Below are 23,818 nucleotides of genomic sequence, written 5' to 3'. Positions count from 1 at the left end.
AATTATAACATAAAATAAAACTTTGTTTAACATATGTAAAGAATCTGTTATCCAATACCTTATTCCTTGTAGAGATTGAGATAAAGTGTTTTACCAAGCTATAAAGAGAAGTGACCAGTTCAATGGCTTATTAATAGTCTGGAAAAAAAGACATGTAGCAACCAAAACAGATAGCTCAGCCTTAATGCCAGATCCATTCCTATTATTTTTTTTTTCTTGCTGCTAGTCTTTTGCTTAAGCCTCTTACAGTCAGTTTGTCCATTTTCCAGTTCCTATGAAAATATCTCATATAATTTCAAAATAACCTTGAAATGATTTATTTTGACAATTTTAATGTTATAAATCCAAAAGAGGAATAGATATTTTGGCTTCTGGGTTATCCCTAGGCAAGGAGAGAAATGAATCCAGTCTAATCTATATACTGCACTATGTATATATTTTTTTCATGGCCTCAGGAAGATTCCAGAGCTGAAAGCTCTATGTTAATTTTGGATTATTACTTTCTATTCTGATGAAAAATATTTCTTTATATCTGCAATAATACAGTTGAAGCAGCAAGAGTTATGGGGTTCAGAAAACGTCAAAAATACTCTCACAATTTAATTTTAAATTCAAGGCCATAATTGCAGGAAACAGGTTTTGGCTCATTTTCCTAAAACTCAGCTTGTATATCCATCTGTGATAAAATAACTGAAAATAAAATTGATAGATCTGATTTAGGGATTTTTTTCCAGCTTGCTTCCCCTCCTGAACATGAGCAATGAGAATTGTAATATATAATATTTCTGATGTGTTATGAAGGACTGGTAAAATCCAAATTCTCTGCTGTGTTAAAAATAAAAATCCAGCTTGACGTGGAAGTAGGTGTATTTACCACTAAAGTAGATTTGTGCTGAAGTAGATGCAGATGCTGTAAACCTGGGTCTTCCTGCTCACCTTGCTCTAATAGAAATTCAGGGAGATGCAGAACTGGATCCAACATGACACTGGCAAAAACTTTGGTGTAGTTCTGCAACGAGCAGAACCCCCTCCTCTAGACGAGGAATGTAAATGGCCTCCATCATCTCCTCTGTAGCTGTTTGGAGGTCACTGGGTGCTGAAAAGCAAAAAGGTGGAACTGAACCATTCAATCAGCTGAAGACCTGGTTGAAATTTTGAGATGATTTGGCTGATCAATATTATTTGGATAGTCTTTGTAGACGATGGCTGTTTTAAGGCGTGAAAGCATTTTTGCACCTGTCTGGAGCATTTCTGTTGAAGAAGTCCCAGCTGTGATGTTTCTGCTTGTGTAGCACTTGCTTTTGATTTCAGAGGGGAAACAAGAAAATTACTTCAATGGGTGGTGACCTTAAATACAGCTGTTTCCTGGCAGAAAGCAGGTTACCTCTATCTTACACAAGTGAAAGCATTCCTACCTTGCATCATGGACAGGTTCAAAGCTCCAAATGCAAACTCACTGAGGAAGAGACAGAAATTGCTGTATTCCCCAAAACTTTCCTGCAGCTATGAAATAAAGTTTGGTAGCTTTGTCATTTTTATTATGGAGAGGAAGATGGGGATGACCAGAAGGACGTTTTTGATGGAACTGGGAAGAAGAAAAGGTTTCAGAGTAGAAAGTGAGCTAAGGTAGGAAAATGTTTATATGTTTTGAAATAGCATGTAGTAATGCTGTTTGAAGCATCCTAATTCAATATATACAGTCATACAAGTGACTGTGATTGAAGCTTTTGCCTGTGTTTTGGTGGATATACTTGGCACTTTATAAATATGTTTCAGGAGTTCAGTGGGTGTTCCTAATATGTGGTTTATTTCTAATGTCTTCTGGACAGAGAGAAGGGAAAACACAAAACTAAAAATTTCTAATTTTTCACTTTCAAAATGTGCATTTCTAATTTACTTCAAATCTGTCAATTTTCATATATCTCCATATCAATTGTATCTCTAGCTTATCTGGATCAGTCATTGTTTATTTTCCCTTTGAAGTCAGGTTAAGATTAATCTGAACTTAATGACCAATTTTGAAAATGACAAAAAGTTAAATATACAGGAAAGGAAGCTGGGGTGGGTTGAGGGTGGCATTTGTCTACATAATCTCTGGTATTGTAGTGTTTAACTTTTTTGTCCTGATGTGAGTCTCAAAGTTATGGCTTATGCTTTGGTACAATCTGGAAGAGCACTGGAGAAAAATCTTAGGAATAAAATACTACAGATATGGCATTTGAGACTGAAAACATACTCCAGATTCAGTTTTGTCTGGTTTCAGTAAACCAGCTCATGCTGAACATGAGCTCCAAACAGAGCAGTACATAAGTACTGCTTATGTCATTATGCAGTTTTCCAAAAGCTGCATCACTATAGAAGTTCTCTGAAAGGCTGGAGAAAAGCCAAGTATTGATCATTTCTCTGAATGTGTACAAAGAGAGTATTCAACTGGGTCCTCCCTATAAAAGCTCATTTCCACACACTTTTTTTCAATCCCATCAACTTCTGAGGAAGAAGGGAGGGTGAAATAATTTGTAAAGCAAGATTCAAGCAGGTATTGAACAGAAGTAGGCAATTAGCATCTGATCCAAAACTAACTGAATTCTTGGGAAAAAAAGAAATGTAGAGTGCTGTTCTGGATCCTACCTTAATCATGTGTAGAGGATTGTGTAAATGCTTTATCTGGGCAGCTTTGACACACAGGTATTTATTGCCAGTATTTCAGGCTTTCTGTAAGCTCTATGAAGCAGGTGTTATGTTTAATTTCAGCTTAACTGCTACTGGAAAAAACAAAGCTATTTAACTGTTGATTTTTGCTTTTGAAAATGCCAGAGGAAATGCTAAATTTGTTATGTTCTGTGCCAAGAAAATAGCACAGCTGTACAGGTATGAGAGGAAACTGGAGCACAGCAGCTAAAGTGCTGCTGTGAGCATAGTTATGGCAAAGTTCCCAGCTCTGCAGCTTGGTACAAATGCATAACATATGAATATTTTATATGAATTGAAATAAACCACAGGAAGCAGAAGTTCTGTGTCTCTAACTGTTGGGTTTTTTTTAAACTCAAGTATAAAGATGTGACAGTTTAATTAAAGTCCGACCTAGAAGGGTTAAATAATAGTAAACCCAGTAGTATTTCATGGAGATTCACTTTAATCTGTGTTTGTAATCTTTTAGAAAAAAATAAATTGGGATTTATTAATTTTTAATGGACTCTGCTCTACAATTTCCACTATATGGAGAGAAAAAAACCTGTACTATAGCATGGCATTTCTGAAACACAGTCCTTTCAGTACCTTTCTTATGGTTCCAAAATAAAGTATGTTTATTGCATTGGAAAGTTATTCGATAACAGTTTTCTGTGGAGTGATTCCAGTATTTGTCATTGTGGTTTCATGACTTGATGAAATTGGTGATTACTCATTTGAATAAGAATCACCAAGAGATAGGCCAAAGGATTTTCTTGGTTTTCTGGGAGGTAAATTGCTTTGAAAGGTTGTGCAATCTGCCTTTGACTGCACACATCATGTTTTGAAGTCCATACTAACCAGCAATCTCCACCAGAGGGGTGCTCTCTGCCTCAACAGGCTGATGCTCAACTTCTCCAGATGCTACAGAGGGATTGCTGAGTAATCTGTCAGGTCCATTGGAAATTTACTGTATATGCAAAAGGCTGTCACTATCAGGGGCTAGCAGAAAGTCACAGAGACTTTCAAACGGATGTGACTGCCATCAAGGCAATTTGTGTTCCAACTTAGCTTTTCTTCTGTGAAAATATTGCCAAATAGTGACACTGCCTGTCTGTGCCTTTCCCACAACGAGTTTAGAAATCTGTTGCCTGACAGAAATTAATGTTGGAATATGTTTTCTAGGTGCTTGAGTCCTACAAGTTGATGGAAATGAAGAATTTTCTCTGTTCTCTCGTGTTTTTTGTGTGGGTGACAGCACCCTCATGGGATGCGTAGGGAGCAGGAGTACTCAGAATCATTCAAAATTTCCTACCAAGTCTGTATTTTTCTAAACTTGCTGAGAAATATCAGCAGGCCAGATAGAAACTTACAGATCATCCTAACTGTGCACACAATCTTTTCTTGAAATGTAACTTTGTCCCTGTCCATTACTTCCCTGTGATGGGTACAGAAGTGTGTCTTTAATCTTTAAAAGGATCACCTTTTAATCAGGTGATCCTTTCCAATGTTGTTCTATACAACTGAAATGTACTGCAATAACATTTTTTGCTATTGTATTTTTAGGCAACGTACACCATATAACTTATTGATTAACAATCCAAGCTGTAAATTTTGTATTCACTAAACCATCAGTTTTGTTATACTGGCTTAGCAGCAAGGAAATGGTGTTTAGAAGGAGCATGTCATTCATAAGGTTTAATTCATGAATATTTGGCAATGCCATATGTAATGAATGGCTTCATGCAAGCACAGAAAACTCAAGTATCCAGAAAGTTATTACTAGCTGTAAAGTTTTAAATAATTAATGTTAACTGACTTTTCAATGTTGCACTCATTGATGAGGAATATTGGGAAGAGGCTGTCAGGTGTTGTCAACCACCTTTTAATTATGGTACTGCTTGTGTAAGCTAAATATGTTCAGAATTGCAAAGAATATGTATTGGGTTAGTCTCTATGGAAGGTAAATGATCCTTCAAGAAAGAAAATGCTGCACTTACAGGAGCTGTCAGACTATAATCTTTCCTCAAGGCAGAGTCAGTGACCAGAATAAATATATGGTGATATGAAAACTTAAGTGCTTCCCACATCCTAATACACAATATACACTACAATTTTCAGGAAGTGGATGGTAAGTAAATACACAAATAACAGCTCTGCATCTGCATACAGTTGGATTATTAAAAAAAAAAAAGAATAATTTTTGTGTACTTCTTGACAGTGACTCTGTCACTCATATTGTGGCTGAGAACAACTCTTACCTGGAGGTGTTGGACTGGCTGAAAGGACAGGCTGTGGCTGACAGCTCTAGGTTTGAACTACTGGACATCTCCTGGTTCACAGCCTGCATGGAAGCAGGAAGACCAGTTGATTCAGAGATGAAGTACCGTCTCATGGTAAGACAGCTGCAGTGTGAATACAGTGGTATTCAAAATGAATGTCTGTGATTTTAGTTATTTTTTTAACCTAATATATATATAGTTGTGTTATCATTATTAAATTTTACTTTTTTCTGTGAAATTTATATGAGTAATTCACACAGTTTTAGTAGATTAAAACCACCTTCTGTGCCTTCTTTATCAGTGTCTGGTAATGCTGAGTGACTGTGTCATCACAGGTACAAACTGGTAATACAAAATCACAGAATGGTTTGGGCTGGAAGGGACCTTAGAGATCATCCAGCTCCCACTGCCCTGCCATGGCCAGGGATACCTTCCACTAGATCAGGTTGCTCAAAGTCCCATTGAACCTGGCCTTGAGCACTTCCAGGGTTGAGGCATCCACAAATTCTCTGGACAATCTGCTCCAGTGCCTCAACACCCTCACAGAAAAGAATTTTTTCTGTATAGCTAATCCAAATTTCCCCTCTGCTGGTGTAAAGCCATTACACCCTGTCCTATCACTGGCCTTGTACCAAGTCTCTCTCCAGCTCTCTTGTAGCCCCTTTAATTACTGGAATGCTGGTAGGTGTTCCTGGAGCCTGAAGAGGCTCAACAGCCCCAACTCCTCTGCACTATCCATCAATGAGGCACTCATTGCCATTCTGGTACTTGTGGTATTTGCTCAAATATGTCAATATAATGGTAAATATATCAGTGAGAGCAGTGCATTTCAACGGGCTGTTGATGAAATACTTGGCCTTCCCAAAGCAATGCAGAAATATTACAACTTTTGCTGTTGCAGGGTGATCATCTAACAGCTGGGCCCTTGAAGGACCTGGGAAAAGAAGATTGATGTAGTCTGTGGACATGTGTTTACAGACTTGGCACCATCAAGTAAAATTGTGCTAAGAGAAAAAGAAGTTTTATTATATTCAATTATCTTCCAATGCAGCAGCGAAGTCAGAGGATATTGTAAATGGCAGGCTGATTATTTGATGCATGGTGTTTGACCTTGAAGCAATGTATGATGATGGTTTCCTCTGATCTATACCTGACAAATTATCTGCTAATTTCTCATACTGGAGTGTAGTGAGCAGCAGTGGTACTCGATACCTCGTCACAGACTGAGTGATGGGGGTTTGGTGGGGATGCCAGGCGGGCTGTGCCCAGCCTGTGCCACTGAGCCATGAACCAGGCCCAGCCTGCAGCTGGATGAAGCTGTGCCCTCGTTCTGCCCCGCCCGAGCCTCGCGGTGATGGGTTTGATGTGCAGCGGCAAAGAAATTACTTCATATGTCAGGAGAACTCCAGATCTGATTAAAGCTCTCTGAGGTAAAGTGAGGGATTCCTGCTGATTCCTGAGGGTCTGGATTAGGCTCTGTGTGAGCTGTGAGCACACTGGGACCACGGCAGGGTGTGCAGCATGTGCCCTCCTCTGAGGCGCAGAATTCCTGAATATTTAAGAGCAGCATTGTGCTGTTTGCTGCTTCTTCATTTTGGTATTTAGATTATGAAGAATGATTCATAAATACCATCCTTTCCCAAGAAAAACTGCAGATCCTGATTATTTTTTTCCAGCTGTATTGCATTTTCATTGCTAGGAAATATTTTCCAGTTTTTTACATGTAAGAATTACTGTTTAATAACAGTTTGGGCTGGGGGGGAGGGGGGAGTGAATACACCAGATGGAGCTGTCGCTCTCAGACTCAGCATGATTCCATGACAGAATGTGTGTTTATATTTGAAATCCTTCCAAGGATATATTTTTGCAATCCATTTGTACATTTTTCAGTGAATCTGCTGGAGGCAGAAGAGAGCAAAGAAATTAACGCAAAAGGAAACCTTGTAACTACTGCTTTATTTTATCTTACAGGCCATAAAAATATAAATAGAGGGAATGCAAAGAAGTTCTCTAAACAACTAATGCATTAAAACCATGAACAAAATCCTGTGAACCTTCCTGAGAATTTCACAACAGCATTAAAAGTAAACTAAATTACCTTTTATGTGCATTCTTAATTTCAGCAGTATGAGGAGACCTATGGATTCAGATAGCTCAGAAAAAATGTTTTCTTAATTGTTTTTTTTTTCAAAGCAAGAAATGCCTTTGTCTTTCTCCAAAATTCCTCCAATTTTAGTCAATGAGAAGGCAACTGCCTTTGTTTTCTATAAAACTCCTCTTGGTATACTGGGGGAGCATAAACTTCTGAAAAAAGTATCAGCACTGTCAGGAGATCATTGTTGTACTTTGAGACTGGCTCTGCAAGTAAAAGCTTCTGGTTTTATCGAAGCATAAAGATTTCATGCTTGTAAATGTAGAGTATAGTAAGGAAGCTAGTGACAGCTATACTGTTATTTTTAAAGCTCATAGTTAAAACGAATCTTAATTATATAGTTTCTCTGAAGTAATAAACATTTTGTAAAGCAAACAAGGAGAAAACAAGAATTCTAGGAGTGTAGTAAATTTAAAAATATTTTTTGTTGCAGTGTCACCATGCTAATTCTTTTTTCTGCCTTGAGAAATGGGGAAAGATTGAAGTAAAGGTTAATTTTCTTTTTAAGTACTAGGCTGAACTCATACATAATGTAATTTAATTGGAATTTCACTGAAGACAAATTTGGTTCGTTATGTCAGACTTGTAAAATGTGAAATGAAAGTGAATTAACAAACCTTGAACTCAAGCTAGATCATGAAGGTTTTGAAGTAAAAGGGATGGATTGCAGTGGGGGAATGTTTTGGGTGAAATCTTGTCCCCATGTAGTTTTGTGGTTGAATTTCCATTAATATCAATAGCAGTAAGATTTCATCTTTCAGATCCTACACCTCTTTGGAAGGTTATTCTTCATTCAGGACATTTGTTTTACTGCATTAGTAAAAAGAAATGCCCTTCTCCATGCAAAACAAGGGGAATAAAGTCAGAGTTACAGACCATTAGCTAACATCCTAATTACAATTGTCATTAAAGTACATCTTTCTGTGGTAGTGAATGATCCAAGAGATGCTCTGATGTTAGTGATTTATAGAGATTAAAAGGTTGGTTGACCAGATTTAAGATGGACAGAATTATTCTTGATTCACTCAGTCACAGTTGACTTTTAGGCTTAGTAGCCATCATTTAGTTTCATAAGCTTTGGAAATATGGTGGCCCAATATTTGCTTGAAAAGGGAAGCAAAATATTTCTGTGGCAAAGGTCAGCCCTTGTCCAGAGACACCTTTCCTGCCACAAGCAGATGGGTACCCTTGACAGCAGCAGGACATGGCCATGAATAGGTACAGAAGGGCATCCCCACGCGCTGGGAGGTGCTGATGTTTCCTGGGCTGTGGAAGAGGCAGAGGGGAGGCTTCCAGAGGGATAAAAAGAGAGGAAGAGATCTGTGAGTGTTGCTGTGCTGTGACTGCATCTCTTCTGCCTTTTCCTCAGTCAGAACCTTGAAGTTGTTAGCTAATTAGGGTTTTGTTTTTGTTTTTCCTAGAAAGGAAAAGAGATTTATTTATTTGAACAAAGGATTTTTCTCCACATTAGCCATCTTTTGATCCTTTGTCTTATCATGTGTCAGGAAACATATTCAATATTTTCTGAAGCATCTCACCCTGTTTCATTGTGAAAGAGAGAGGCTGTAAGTAATGGAAGAAATCCTTCATTTTGACAGTCAGAGTTTCTCAGGAAATAAAAATGAAACTTATAAACTGTCTGCCTTCTCTTCATAAAATGCTGGATATCAGAGGACTTTATTATTTGGTCAATGCTGCCTGGGCTTTGCAGAGCTTCTGGCTGGTTGTCTCTGTGCATTTCATTCCCTCCTGCTTCATTTTCCCCTGTTATTTCCCTATGTCATTATATTTCTTGGTGTGTCAAAAAATAATTTGACAAAGAGCAAAGTAGACCCCCACAAGATTAATTCTGCAACCAAGTCTATCTGCTTTACAAATTGATGCAAGTGGTAAAGGCTGTTTCTCCTGCTTATGCCATGTGGAAAATGTCATTGTGAAAGAGTAGCTAGTGACATTCACTGCAACCTGGATGTGGGGTAGAAACTCTGACTGCCTCTAGTGATTAAGTAGCCTACACATCTGGGTATTTTTCAGTGGTTGCCCCTGTGCAGTCTACTGCAAATTCATTTTAATGTAGAGTTATCTAAAAAAAAAAAAGGAAATTTTAATGCTTTTTCTCCATTTTCCTCTTATCTGTAGTTGTATCTTCTCAGTACTAGAAATTATTTTAGATGTAATGAGTTTCCAGGATTCCTTGTTCTCCGTTGTAATTGCTATCGATGGAAGTTTAGGTTTGTCCTGTAATCTGTACAAACAATTTTTTTCCCATCTGATTTTCTCAGCAAATAGCAGTATCAATTCAGCTCATGTTCTGCTGCTGGTAGATCATTTTTATAGTTCACATGCAAGCATTATAATATTCCCTGCAAATCAGACTTTAGTAATTATTGTTTGCCAGATGTTTTTGCTGTTAATTTCTGTCCAAAATCTCTTTTGTTGTTATATATAATCAAATCCAGTTACCTAAATGTATAACTCTTACTGATTAAGGAGAATGCTCAAATATCTCTGTTAAGGCAGGAACAGGATTTTTATGTCCAGCCTGTCACTCTTAAATGCATAGATTTTCTGCATTAGTTTTGCCCTCCTCCACAGTACCAGTTAGTGCTGCATGTAGAGCACTTGTTCTTTGTGTGTCTGTGTCCTAGTGAAGGTAACAGCTTATTGTATATTCTGTTGAGTAACATTCTGTTTGTTCACAGTCTTTGCAGCTGGCACTATCATTTCAAACAGTATATTAGCACTAATCAATCATAGTTTATATGATTTTAAAATCAATTTCAAAATATAATTCTTGAATGTGTGCAGAAGTGGATGAGTTGTGTTGTGGTCCTGACTAAAACCCATTTTGGTTATTCCCAAGACTGGTCTTACACATAAAATAGCATTGTTCCTTTCAGGGTATGCTATGAAAACCACCATATAATTCACTGCTCCTTCAGTTGTGCAAGCAAATACCTTTTGTGCATGTGAGAATACTGTTGTTCAACTACTTTGTATCAAATACAAAGGCAGTTTACCATGAAATGTGAAATGAGGGTGTGGTTATGAAGACATACGCATGCTTAGAGGTTTGCCAGCCTTTTGTCTGTGTGATTGGATACAGGGGGAAAAGGGCATATCATTCCATTATTGGCATGAACATTTCTTTTATGTATCTTCATATTTTTTATTGTTATTGTTGAACCCTTTCCCTGTGGCTTTTGGATGGTGCAATGCTGTTGATTTTTGACAGATCTGCCAAAGTTTTCAAGCAAAAGGACCAAGAACAAAAAATACAGAGCACTGCTGAAAGTACTTCATATTTCTGAAGTATTTCAGATTTGGCACGTTAAAGAAAGTGAAGGAATTGAAGGACTGAGTACATAACGCAGCAGAAAACCAGTGTGAGCTTGCCTTTTTCTAGGTGCTCCCTAGTCAGGGCATTCACATGCTGAAGACCTGTGCTCAGGGCTCTCTTTTGCCAGTGGGGATATGAGTCTGAATCCTGCCTTTTGAGAGAATTCCCATCTTTCAGAGTGGGTTGCCCACAGACCTGTAGGCATTGGTCTATTTTGCATGGAGCAAAATTTGGTGAAAAGTGAATGAGCATGGAGGCAGCCTGGAGATGAGGAAATGCCCATCTTGTCTCGGTATCTGGCTCCTTTGCTTTGCTTTGGTGAATGTGTAAAAATGATGTTTGGATCGGATCAACATCTATGGGAATTGGCTAAGGGAGAAACCACATCACCAACTGGCTGTGGGTGAAAAAAGAATGGTAATTATTTTTCTGTAACTGTTTATAAATATTTCCTTCACTCTAAAATGACTCAAAAATGGAACATTTAGCTTAATGAATTAAATCCAAAAGAAAAAGCTTTCTACAATTTTACCTGCAAGAGGGGAGAAAAGTTTATTTTCAATTCATACAAAAATTTTTACTCCACTACTGAACTTAGCTACAGAATGTGAAAAAGTCAGTTGAACATTTCTCTTTGGTCTAATATCCCTAATCTTGTATTGAAAAATCCATCTTCTGTGAAAAGTCCATGTTTTAGAGTTTATCTGCACTTAAAGCTTTGTAGTTTTTCAAACTTACTGCAATAGTAAGAGTGGTAGAGACACACATAATTTAGGAAGGCTTTTTTTCTTTTTTTTTAATGGCAATGCAATAAAAAACTTCCTGCAAGATCTTACTGCAGAAAATCAAAAATCCCAGTAATCACCAGATAAGCTATACTGTCAATCCAGCCAATGTGAAATCAACTATTTTTCATAGGAAGATGACAGGAGCTCTGTTATTTCCTTGCCTGCTCTTCAGAGGTTTGTATTTTGGGCTCATGAAATGTACGTTTTTGTATTTTGAAGTTATTTGCCATGTGTGTCACTAACACTTCTTTTTTTTTACCCTTACTAGGAGCAATGCCAATCTCCTCCTCTGAATACACCTGAATTGGAAATGCCAGCATTTATTGCAACAAAAGTGTCTCAGTATTCATGCCAGAGGAAGACAACTTTAAATAACTACAACAAGAAATTCACGGTAATATTTATTCTATCCATAAAATAAAAACTAGCATAATTAGAATAATTACTATAATACTTGCCTCAGTATTTTCTGTGGCACCCTCAGTAAATTGATGAGTAAACAGGCAGCATAATAACAATTCAAAAAGTTATAAATCTGCCATACTTAAATTAAAATTGAGTGTGAGCTTAATTGCATCCTCCAAGTATTGCTGAAAGCTTAACACAGTGGATCTTTAAATACATTAATAGCTTGTAAACACATGAATTTTTAAAACTAATGATAGAATAACATTCCAAAAATGTCTTTTAGCCTTTCAACAGAGTCTTATTTGACAAACTGGAAGTATGAGAAACGAAAGTTTGGTTTAGGTGAGTCCAAGGTTCTTCACAGTTCCTGTGCTGCTGTTTGGTTTGCCCAAATGCTCAGTTCTTCAAAGTATGGTTCTAAACTTCAGATTTTCAGAACTGAGCACTTATGCAAACAGACTGCATCTTAATGACTTCAACATCACAAAAGCCCCTTTGAGTTGTCTAGTTAAATAGAACTCTTGGATATTGTCATATATCCTAATTAATGCTCATAAAATTGCACATTTCAGAGGGTATCAAGGGCCTGAGTCCTCTGGTCTAAATTACTCTGGAGTTATTGTGCTTAATGGCTCCTCCTGGCTGACTCTAAATACTCAGTGACCACTATTCAAAAGGAAACATTTCTCAGAGACTCTAATGTGCTGCAGTCTAAATATATCTAGCATAATTACATGCCTATATTTCAGCTATAACATCAAACACCTCCTCATTTTTCTACAGTTTTGTTATTATTTACAATTTTTATGATTCTAGTTTGTGTGTTCCTATAAATACATATTTCATGGAAATACTATTTGTAAGATCCAAATAAAAGGAATAGCAACAGATACCAGTTATTTGTGACTATAAACCCTTTACAAGGTAAATACTAGAAGAACTAAAGATAAACCTACAAGTAACTCAAAAATGTTTTGATCTGGGATTGCACAGTTAAAAATTAACCTAAAATTCAGCTTGTAGTTATGCTTTGAAATAATCAGCAATTACATCAAACATGTTACTATTTATGGTTGTCAAATAGGTTAAACTGTTTGCTTATTTACAAAAATCCTGTTTTGAGCAATGTGGTGGGAATTGAGTTTTGACCCTGTTTTGAGCCTGAGGTTGGACTAGAGACCTCCTGAGGTCCCTTCCAACCCCAATGTTTCCAACATTCCCAGAACTGCTTTTTTTGAAATGGCTTTATTTCCCCACCTCCTGCTAGAAAAACAAGGCTATGATTGGAACCATTTAACCTCTTGAAAGCAGCAGTTCTTTTTCACTGTTTATAAATATCAAATACAAGCTGCTATAGGGGAAAATGTCAAACCAGAGTATCACTGAAACATTATGTAAAATACCAGCCTTCTGTTAGAAATAGCAAGTAAGTGTCTTAGTTCTACACCTCCGGAAAACAGTAGAATGTGGGACCTGGTTTTTTGATAAATTTTCTGTATTATAACATTTTGTCAGACATTCTAAAGGTAAAAAATTGAGAAGAATGTGATGGATAATGGCAAAGTAAAATAGTTGCTCCCGGAAGGCATGAAGTTGTTGATTTAATTGTCATTAGCATTTAGACCACATTCATTGAGCAGCTTCTGTTATACCTGTGTTTCAGAGGGAGTCCCCAAATTACTTCCAAGTTTATCAATGAGCAGTCTTAATGTCAAAGTACAGCTTGTATTTGGTAAGTGAATTTAGCTGAGCACGTTAGAAGTGGGGCAGATTGATGATGGCAGTACTGAGATTCCCTTCTGTTACCCTATATATCAAACATTTCCCAGTCTGGGTAGACACTGGGTTATGTGGTGACAAAGGTGTCAGTTTTTCATCTTCAGTGTATTTTCAGAGTAACTTCTCTGAGTTCATGCTGTGTTTTGTATCTGGAGGTGGAACTGGCCAAGTTTATATTGTGTGAGTCTGTCTAGAATCAGTGCCTTGACAGTTGTAATGGAACTCCTTAGGGCTGTTGCTCTTATTCCTCACCACCAAAGCTGGCAGTGATAGCTGAAGGGTTGGGTGTTTATGGACTACCAGAACTGGCCCATGCCTGGACAACTGCCAATTAGTCTGCCTAATGTCACAGGAGCCTGATTTTTACATTTGCTGTTGTTTTGTTGGCCTTGTATTAATCCTGTAATTCATGTTCTCAAATAAAAGCATTCCAAGAGATTTTTCAGTGTAAGCACTTAGCAAATGCACTGAAGCATTGGTATAATTCAATTGTTCATGCTGTGGGCAGCCAACCATTAAATGACAGATTTTCCCTGGGTCAATACCATACATCCTGAAAATTGGGTCCAAACCATCCTGAGTTATGTGTTGATGGCAGCATTTTGTTATAACGGCCTTATTCTGTGAGACAGGCTTGTTCCCTTTTCTTACAGATTTTCTGTTTTCTTTGGTTAGCTTGTTTTCTGATCATGCCCATAACAGGGGTGCAAAGCTATTATTTGCTAATGCATTCTTCAGTGAACTCTTGGATTCCTCCTTTTACTGGGCTTTGCCTTGATGTGTTGTATTCAGTTCCCCTTCCAAATAAGTAGTGGTTGTGTTTGAGAAAGTGTAGTAATTACATTGAAACAGTCACTACTGGGCAGTATGGGTACAGCAGGATTTTTGGGTCTTGGTTTATTGGGAGAGGAACCTCTGGGTACTTGATTTCTGAAGAAATTGATAATTAGTGACTCTTTTTAATCTTGAGTCCTGTTCTGCATGTATTTAATCATGAAAGACTACTTATTAAAAAAACCCAACAGAGATATTTGATGAGAACTCATGAGGAAAAAGTGGTGGTTTAATATACTAAGTGCAATTTCTGTGTTCAAACGTCTCATGTTTCCTGTCTGTTGTAATAGCCAGAAAATAACCTGCAGGATGTTACCACAAACCAGTTTTACGCATGGAAGAAGCTACAGAAGGGTTGACAAAAATTGCAGATGTCAAGATTGCATTACTCTGTTCAGTATGGGACAAATCCCAGTCAAATAATTTATGAGCTGCTGTGTAGTAAGGCTTGTTGTGTGAAGAATATCCTAAGAATGTCAGATGCCAAGAGCAGACAGTAGAGCCATGTTTCAGTTCATGGAGTAGAAATGCAACTGCTTCAGACTCAGTCTTTGTGCAGTTTTTGGGTCCCTGTGCTCTGTGGGGTGTGCAGGCTGAGAGCCCCTGCCCCAGGCTTTGCTGGAATGCACCTGAGCACATCACCCTGCTCACAGGTGAGCTGTGGCTGCTCAGATGGGTAAAGCTGCAAAACAAAAGAGCAGATCCTTTTGAGCAGAGTCTGTACCTTAGCAAGTTTCCTTTTTGTTTGTCTTAAATATTAACGTTATTATGGAATATAATATTACAATATTGTTCTCTGGATTGTTTGGATCTATCTTCCCTCTCCCACTGAAAATATACACTTGGAGGCTACATTGTGTTTTCTTGTGCTAAAATAAAAGGAATCATTCTGCTGTGCCCAGGAGGGGTTGTTGGATTTGAATACTAATACCAGACTGCAATAAAATTCAGAAAGACATTCTTCTGTGAGGAAAATACAATTTAATTCTTATAGAAGAAACTAATTAAGTCAGAGGCAAATGGTTCTGTGATTCTGAGGCTTATTGCTGATGCTACTGGGTGTTACTTTGCTTTGGCTGTTACTCATGGTAATGAGAATGTGGATGTTTAGTACAGGAAAGATGCCTGGTTTCCTCTTCACTATGGAAGAGAAAAATAAAAAAGAAATACTTCTTCTTTTGTATCTACAGAAAAATGTATCAGTTATGCCAGTGGATCAAGCAGTTATTATTGTTATTATTGTTATTTCATTTTAAAACATGCCTCAGAAGAGCCTCAGTTTTAGTTTTATAATGAACTTGGGAACTGTGTAGTAGAAAACCACTAACTGAATGGATTCTCTTAATAACATGCAGTGTCTCAAAGACATAGCTTGTTTCAGTAAAAATTCTCCAGACTGCATCTCTGAAATATGATGTGAATGTGTGCAGAGTGTATACTTATTTAAAATGAATTGATGGTTTGGGCTGAGTAAATATGTATTCAGAATTTTAAGATAAATGGAAAGGTGCTTCCTAAAATACAGAGTATAAATACATCTTAACTTTTCAGCAGTTTAAATTTGTATGGTACTTCAAATCTATGATGCTTTCTTTGACCATATTAATGTATGTAATATACATTTGGAATTTTATATTTCTTATTATAGTGTGTCTATTATGTAGGCCATTCTTATGTGATTAACTGCATTTCTGTGCTGTGTCAGCAGAACTTTTTTCACATTTGTATTGTTTTCTTTTACATAATGTGAAATAATACAAAAACTCATGAATTCCACCCTTTTTGAAGAAATGAACTTGTTATTGTTTGTTAATATGAGGCAAAACTGGAACTAACATATTTATTTCTAGTAACAGTGTTTATGCAGGGACCCTGAGACCATGCCCATTATGCTTTTATTGCTGCTTTCTCAGCTCCTTTGTTTTTTCTAGCTGTTGTAAAATAACATAAAATCTTTGGATCTGGGAAAGTGTTGGGCTTTTCAGTCCAGATACAAAAACAGAAAAATCAGACTGAACAAAAAGGGGTAATTTCATTTATATGGAAGTCACTTTAGTCAATATTGCAGGTTGGCCTAAATTGCTTAATTTTTCTTGAAATAAGCACCTGGAAGTGCTTATTTTCTCTCTATTTTCTTTCTCAGTCTATGCAAAGGCCATTCACATGCCAGATATTTCTGCCTATCAAAATACAAACTTGAGATTTACAATGGTGAAAGAGAGAGGAAAATTATTTGAATGCAAGCTGCATTCTAAAACTTTGGTCAGTTTTGCATGGTCATCAAATACTGATGATGCTGATGTGGTGAGAAGTAGGACCCATCCTTTGGATTTGCAAACTACTAAATAAAGAAGCAGAAAAGAGTGATTGGGAGGGAAAGCAATTTAGTTTAAATTGCTGTTCTAAGTATAACACTTTTTCAAACACATACCATGTAAGATTTTTGCGTTTTTTAATCACAATTTGCAATTTAGCTCTTTGGCAGATTGAACTTGCTTGTTATAAGAGTGTGTTAATATCTTTTAAATTTGTACTGCAGCACTGTTTGCAGACTCAAGTAAGATAGGGGCCTTTTTTACGAGAGATGCTGTACAAGCACATTGAGAAAGCATTCAAGCCCTGGAGTGTTCACAGTCCTAATAGAGAGTGAATGGAAGATGCCAAGATTAAAACTGGTAGGGAGATGTGAAGCTTTCCAAGGTCTCCCAGCAAAGTTGTGAGTGTAGGCATGGCAGTAAGACAAGTGCCCTCTCCATGAAGCTGGAATAAATTCTTTACAAATAAGATTAGATTTAAAATACTTTTTTTGGTGTAATATTTGTGATTTCTATTCTAGCAGAGTCTTGAACTGAGTTTGTTAAAGACTGTTTTGCAAGTAGCAACGGACCTGCTCTGACATTGTTGTTGAAATGAGCAGGACAGGATGAAATAACACATGGGCCCATTAATTTGTTTTGCCTTTCTGCATGAATTGTACTCTGATAATCATGCTGGATATTATTGGGTCAGCTGTTCAGCAGACAGAAACTAGCATAGTGTTACTAATTATTATTATTTTCTGAGAATCATTCTCATATATTGAGGATTTTTCTGTTGGTTTCACATGAATGATTTTTAGCATTTGTAGTATGTTACATAAGCAGTTTTTGCATATGTAAGGTGATTACTGGTAACTTTGTGCTGTTAATGACATTTTATCTTTTTAGTTCTTAAATACCAGATACTATTTTTACACAATTCAGCAAAATCTTAGAGGTTTTTGGATCTCACCCACTGGAATTTGGAAATGCATTTAAACCCCAAATTTTTCCATAGTCCGAGTCTCACCAACAAACATTCCACAATTTCAGAGATGGAAGTAAAATTTCCAATAACTGGAGAACTGAAATTAAGCCCAGATCTGTTCCATATTTAATTAGAGCAGACCCTGCAGAGTACTCTGAAGATAATAAATTTCCCATGTGCTGGAAATCTCTGGAAATATAGTTTTCTTTTTAAACATGTAATCTGAATATTGATCTGATTGATAAAGTGAGGTGAGATGCTGCTTGTAAGACATGTAACAGTTTAGAATAAATGGTCAATAACTTTCCTTTTTATATCACCATAACTAGACTTCACAAGAGATCTATTAGATTGTAGATTTTTCTTAAATTATATTCGAGTTTTATATGCTTTTCCCCTCTAGAATATGACTCAATATGTACTATACTATTTAATATACAGCAATTCCAGTTGCTGTTTTTTTTTATTTTTAAAGAAATGTTTTATCAAAAAGAATGTTAAAAGTAGTTCTATGTTAAAAGACAGATCTGTAATGAGTCGCAGCATTTGCAGGCAATGAGGGTTTTTTTGCATAGAGAATAATGAATATTCAATACTCTTTAATTGTTTATTTTAAACAGCTTAATGAGCTTCACAAAGGCAGGAAAACACTGAAAAATGTAAACTAGAGTCATAAAAATGCTTTGATTATATTTTCTCACTGACTATCAACAGCCTCTGAGTAAAATGCTTCATGTGATTTGTATTTTCCAACAGTGATGGTGACACAGCTTTTCTGAGAACTGCCCTCCTGCCAGTGGGAAGGGACTGACACCTCTGCAGCAGGGCTGGTGTTTGGTGTATGCAGACACAGTTACCACAGTGGCTGATTATTCAGTGTAGAACACTTACCAGATGTGCATGTGAGAGGCTGCCTTTTGGGAGTGAGAAAAAATATCCCAGGACTTTTTGAGCACTCTAATCAAGAAGCTGGCTTTGCCAGTCCCTGCCATTATTAACACATGCTGCTGAGCAGCTGCTTTTGGGAACCACTTTTCTGGCTCTGTATATCAGTATAGACTATTTAAACAAGAATGTAACAATTATATCTTTTAGCTCTTTCAGCCCCTGATTCATGCTTTTAGTATTAACTGGAGTAAGAAATTTCTTGCCACACACTGCTTTCTTGAGTATTTACGCATACAGATTATAAAGAAAGGAAAAGGAAATAAAAAGTCATCTTAATTTTGTGAGCTGAACTGTAGATCTCTCTTGAAGTAACAATTAGCATATTCTATTCCATAGTAAGAAAGAATCTTTGAAGCTGATAAAGAATAAAAAAGTGTGAAAACATCCAGAAAACCCCACAGAAGAGGCAACATCAGAGTCCTGTCATCCCCTTGTAAAATATATTTCCCCATTTGCTTTGCAGTACTGTCTGTGCTGTTTTTCTTCCATATACAAACTGGGACGAATCCATGTTACTTGTGGCCTCAAACTGGTAGTTTCACCTTTTTCTGCATTAGTTCCCTTTCCTAAATGGAAACTACAATGTGCCTGTCTTGCAAAAACAGTCTGTAATTACATACAACATAATCTGTCAACTAAATAAAGACCTTAAATGTGGAAAAAAAAGAGGCAGTTGAATAAATCCAACAATTAGCTACTGCAAGAGATTTAGAGACAGATGTTAGATGTTAGGAAGCTAAGACTTGTGCATTATTTTTCTAATAGGTTGGGGTTTTTGTTTTATTTTGTTTTTCCCCAAAGGAGCATTCTCTTTCCTCTTTTTGATTCTATACCCAAGGGCTAGTTGAATATAAATGATAGTTGAAACTTCCAGATCAGGCATGTTGCTAAACAGCTGTCCTTCTCATAAAATATTATGAAAATGGAATTTCACAGCCCTTACCAATCAGCACAGCTGGTAAATAAATACGCACTAAGGGAAGGACTCTCAGAGTGAGACAGAACACCAGGTGACTGATTCTTAGTGAGACCAAGGTGATACTGGGGATATAAAATAAAGCAAATTGTAGCAAGCCCTAGTTTTATACACTTTAATATGTTAGTGCAGGAAATGAAGTGGTTTTGTTCAGCTATGGCATCTATTTCCTTCTAAGGAAATATTGTAAAAATAATTAAGATCTCATATTTTTGATTTGCTAAGAGGAATGTTTTGCAAATGGTAGGGTTAGCAAAGACAATGTTTTCTTGAAGATTTAGAGTAAAACCTTCATTTTGTTTCAATGAGACTATAATGTTTATTAGATAAACAACACACCATGTGAGATGGTAGATTTTTATAGAACTGACCCAACAATGAAATGTAACCTGTAAATAATCTACATTCTTTTTGAAAGGTATGTTTAATTTTAATGAATTGTTCTGTTTTAGTGATCTAAATGATGGCAGCTCAGGGTAAAATCTCATTGATGTTTAAATGAGGCTGTATTCATTCAATGCAGGGTGAGAGATGCTGTTTTCTATTCCACAGAGGTAATAAAGAGCTGACTTCACTGCGTTTGCTGTCATGTCAGTTGGTGTTAGGGCTTGGGACAGATTCACCTGGAGATATCACGCATAGAGCATTTACGATGCACGAGGCCTGATAGTTTTTACTGGTCTTTGTCTTCCAGTATAAAGCACACAAAGGAAAATCTAAAATTATTTTTCTTTAAACTATATAAACTGTACATTCATTACAAATGAAATGTAATTTGAGACTAAACATGAACAGTGAGAGCAGGAAAAAGACACAATCTTCTTCCTTCCTACTTTGCACTGGAGTCGTTGCTCTGGTAAGCCATTTATTGTCTCTTGATTTTAGTCATATCTGTTCCAAAAACATTTCTGAACAGGCACTCGGCCTACAACTCTGGAAAGTGATAATTGCAGGCAGATGCACACTGGCAGTCACTGCTCTGGGCTCTAGGTAAATATCCTGAACAGTGAAAGTCTCTTCTAGTAATGGTCAACTCTTAAGCATTTGTGAAGAAATCACTTAATTTTGCACCCTCGAAATTTTTTGAGGTTTGTGCAAGATTTCACTCAGAACTTGTTTTTCCAACTGCTGATCAACTAAAAACCTTCATAAGTTCTCAGGTTATTCACAAAATAATTTTGCAGCATTGGTTCTCTCTCAAAAGCTGATATTCTACAGTGGCAAAGAGCCACAAAATTCCTCTACACCACTGTGTGGTCTGTTTCCAACCCCCCACCACAGAATATATAAAAATATATATATTAATAGCAGCAAATTTTAGAAATGAAATGCAGGGAACAGACCATATGGGTCATGCAGAAAAAAAACCAAAAACCAACTATATGGACATTCTTCAGGTATTTTTGAGTGCAATGTTGAAGAAACCAAACCATGGATAGCTAAAGAACCATAAAGAAAATGTGTTTGTATTTGCAAGGTTATGCATCTGAATAATGAGGAAAAGTAGAGTTTGTTCCCTAAGTTACCGAGTAGAAACATGGCTACATGTTCAAAAAGTTGAAGGTGGTTTCCATCATTTGGTTGTGTCTGAAAATGCAGATGTTGCATGCTGATGGTTTACTTATGGTTGGGCATAGTTCTAAAAATTTTTATTCTATTTGACACTGATTTGTCAGATCTGCACAGAATACAGAAGGCAAATCTCACAAAAGATTTTCAAGCTCGGCTCTGCTACAGATCAAAATATTTTTTTACATTTGTCTCTAAAAATACTATTTTTATGATACCTGTAAAGCTTCAAGTTGCTCGAAAATTAGTCTACTTTTTTAAAAAGAATTCTATCTTGTCATTCTGGTGTAAAGAAGTAATTCTTGAATTAGCATACAAAGTAACCTTTCTAAGAAGCATACTGAATATTTTATGCTTTTATTAAACTTTAACTTTTTTTTTGTTTTCTTTCTTTACCTCTCCCTGTCCCAGGATGCCTTTGAGGTAATGGCTGAAAATTATGAGTTCAAAGAAAATGAAATATTCTGCCTGGAATTTTTAAGGGCATCTTCTTTGCTGAAATCTCTTCCATTTTCAGTAACCAGAATGAAAGATATACAAGGGTTGCCCTGCGTAGGAGACCAAGTCAGAGATCTCATTGAGGTACTTGTGAATTATCTGCCAATTGATTCTTTCACAGATCAGCATTTCCAGGTCACAGAGAGGAGCACTGGGACCTTCTGCATTTCCTGTAATAACAATGTGTTATCCACGTTTCCAACAATGGAATGATTTTTGGAAACCTTTTGTTGTAACACAAGGCTCTGACATGGAACCCCCACTCTGAGGAATGAGGGTTACAAGTGAATAAATACAAGGGAATAAATAAAGCAGTGTCAGCTTTGCGTGGAATTTCTAAGGGCTCACTCTGATTCCAATACAACAGGTTAACTGTTAATAGTTTTGTTCATGTGACTTCTGCCCTTGGCAACATCACTTTACTCACCTGAATGCTTTATTAGAAATGCTACTTTTTGTGGAAGTGGTAAATATTTTAGTACTTTAATGTTAAATCTTACCTTGCTATGTTATAGCAAGTTATATATAGTTATAGCAGAGCCTTTTATCCAGGTGATGCATGAACTCCACATTCTTACTGGAACTGGAGTATTCCCTGCATTTTTCTTTAGTTCTTACCCTTTCCAGGACCCACATCTCCAAGTGCTGCTATTCCAGCTCAGGGGTCTCAGCTGTTTGGAGGGGTCAGTGCTGAGTGTTGAGCTTTGCTCTGGCTCCTTGTTTGCCCCATGCCACCAGCTAAGAATGCAACCTCTGAAGTGCTTTTAATACCTTCCATATGGGGGGCTGTGATTAGTCATGATCCCACATGTTAGTTTTGCTTTTAATTTTTATCAGAAAGACTAAAAGAATTGTACACTTCAGAAAAAAATGTATTTGTTCTTACAATGATCTTACTTTTGAGAGTAGAAAACTCAACCAGATAATGAAATCTAATTTTCAGGACAAGTCATTGCTAGCTTATGATAAATAACAGCTTTCTGTCTGTGACTTTATGAGTAAATAAGTACTGTGAAATATATTCCATGGTCCTAGTTTCTACTTCATCCTTGAGTAAATTTATGAGTGAGTAAGTACTGTGAAATTTATTCTGTGGTTCCAGTTTCTCCTTCATCCTTCAGTAATTTTCTGTCTTTGAAAGGGTTGCAGAATTTGATCCTGTGGGTATAAAACAATATGCTTGCTAGTTCTCTTTATTGATTGATAAAGATTGATGCAACTTGATTTTAGATTATTTCACTAAATCTTATAATTGTGGTAAGGTCTTACAACAGATTTTTAAATTTATTTTTTATAAGTAATATTTTTCTTTGTTTAGGAGATTATTGAAGAAGGAGAGAGTTCTAAGGTTAAAGAAGTGTTAAATGATGAGCGATACAAGGCATTTAAGGTAAATCCTTTGAGTTTTGTTGCTGTTGTTTAAAACTTCCCACCCATAATAGAACTTGGACAAAGCCATCAATTTTATTATAAAGGGATGACCAATATCAAGTATAAAGAAAGATAGGTCTTGAATAAAAAGAAAGGGAAATTGGGGAACAGTGATAAGAAATAATGTGAAATAACTTTCTATTTTTAATTAATGTGATGTATACATAGTTGCTCTTATGTAATGTAACGTAATCTTTGCTGTAAGTTTAATGTCATGTTGGGTTTATTTCTGCCTCAGCTGTTTATCACTTTAACACTGCTTCATTTTATTCTGGAATTAAGAAAATGCCAGGTGAAGAAGATTACTCAGATCTATTGTAATACATTTTTGTGTGATGCAGGAGGACCGCAGCTGGTTCTTCCTTAGGCAGATTGTGCATTCTTAGTCACACTTCTTCATAGTTGCTGGGAATCTAAACCACATAAATACTGCAATTCCCATTACTGAAATATTTATTGAATTCTCCATTGGAAACATGTAAGATGAACAAACTTTTTTTCCCCCAGTTTTATCTGCATTTTTGGTTTCTATAAATAACCTCTGTCTTCAGAAAAATTAAAGCAGAGTAAGACAAATGGGACTATTTAATTCCCCCTGGCATCACTCACTTAGCTATCCAAAGGCTCTTCCAGTCTCTCTGACCTACAATACAGGTATGGAAGGATTTTAGAGCCAGTTGTTGGTGCCATCTCTAGCAATACTCAAAAAGAGGTGAGGATTCACATGTAGAGCAGGATTCAAGAGGAAGACTTGCTTATTAATGCATTATTTCATTACAATATGATTGAGGAACAACCATTAAATCTTACACTTCAGGGTTTAAGAAAATCTCTTGGAGATTAGTATAAAGCCTATCAGGA

The 23,818-nt window shown here is 36.6% G+C and overlaps 1 protein-coding gene across 1 annotated transcript in view; it reads left to right on the top strand.

Annotated features, from left to right (window-relative positions):
• Positions 1 to 1,423: 1,423 nt before the first annotated feature.
• The window catches only part of DNTT (DNA nucleotidylexotransferase), an 88,098-nt gene continuing 65,703 nt past the window's right edge, over positions 1,424 to 23,818 (top strand). Inside the window, exons 1-5 of the mRNA XM_033066289.1 lie at positions 1,424 to 1,626; positions 4,889 to 5,063; positions 11,498 to 11,623; positions 21,440 to 21,610; positions 22,845 to 22,916. Of these exons, the coding sequence (XP_032922180.1) occupies positions 1,424 to 1,626; positions 4,889 to 5,063; positions 11,498 to 11,623; positions 21,440 to 21,610; positions 22,845 to 22,916 (747 nt within the window). The remainder of the gene's footprint in view (positions 1,627 to 4,888; positions 5,064 to 11,497; positions 11,624 to 21,439; positions 21,611 to 22,844; positions 22,917 to 23,818) is intronic.

Source organism: Catharus ustulatus, chromosome 8, assembly GCF_009819885.2.
Source record: "Catharus ustulatus isolate bCatUst1 chromosome 8, bCatUst1.pri.v2, whole genome shotgun sequence".
In the NCBI taxonomy this organism is placed as follows: Eukaryota; Metazoa; Chordata; class Aves; order Passeriformes; family Turdidae; genus Catharus; species Catharus ustulatus.
This window is presented reverse-complemented; position numbering and strand designations above follow the sequence as displayed.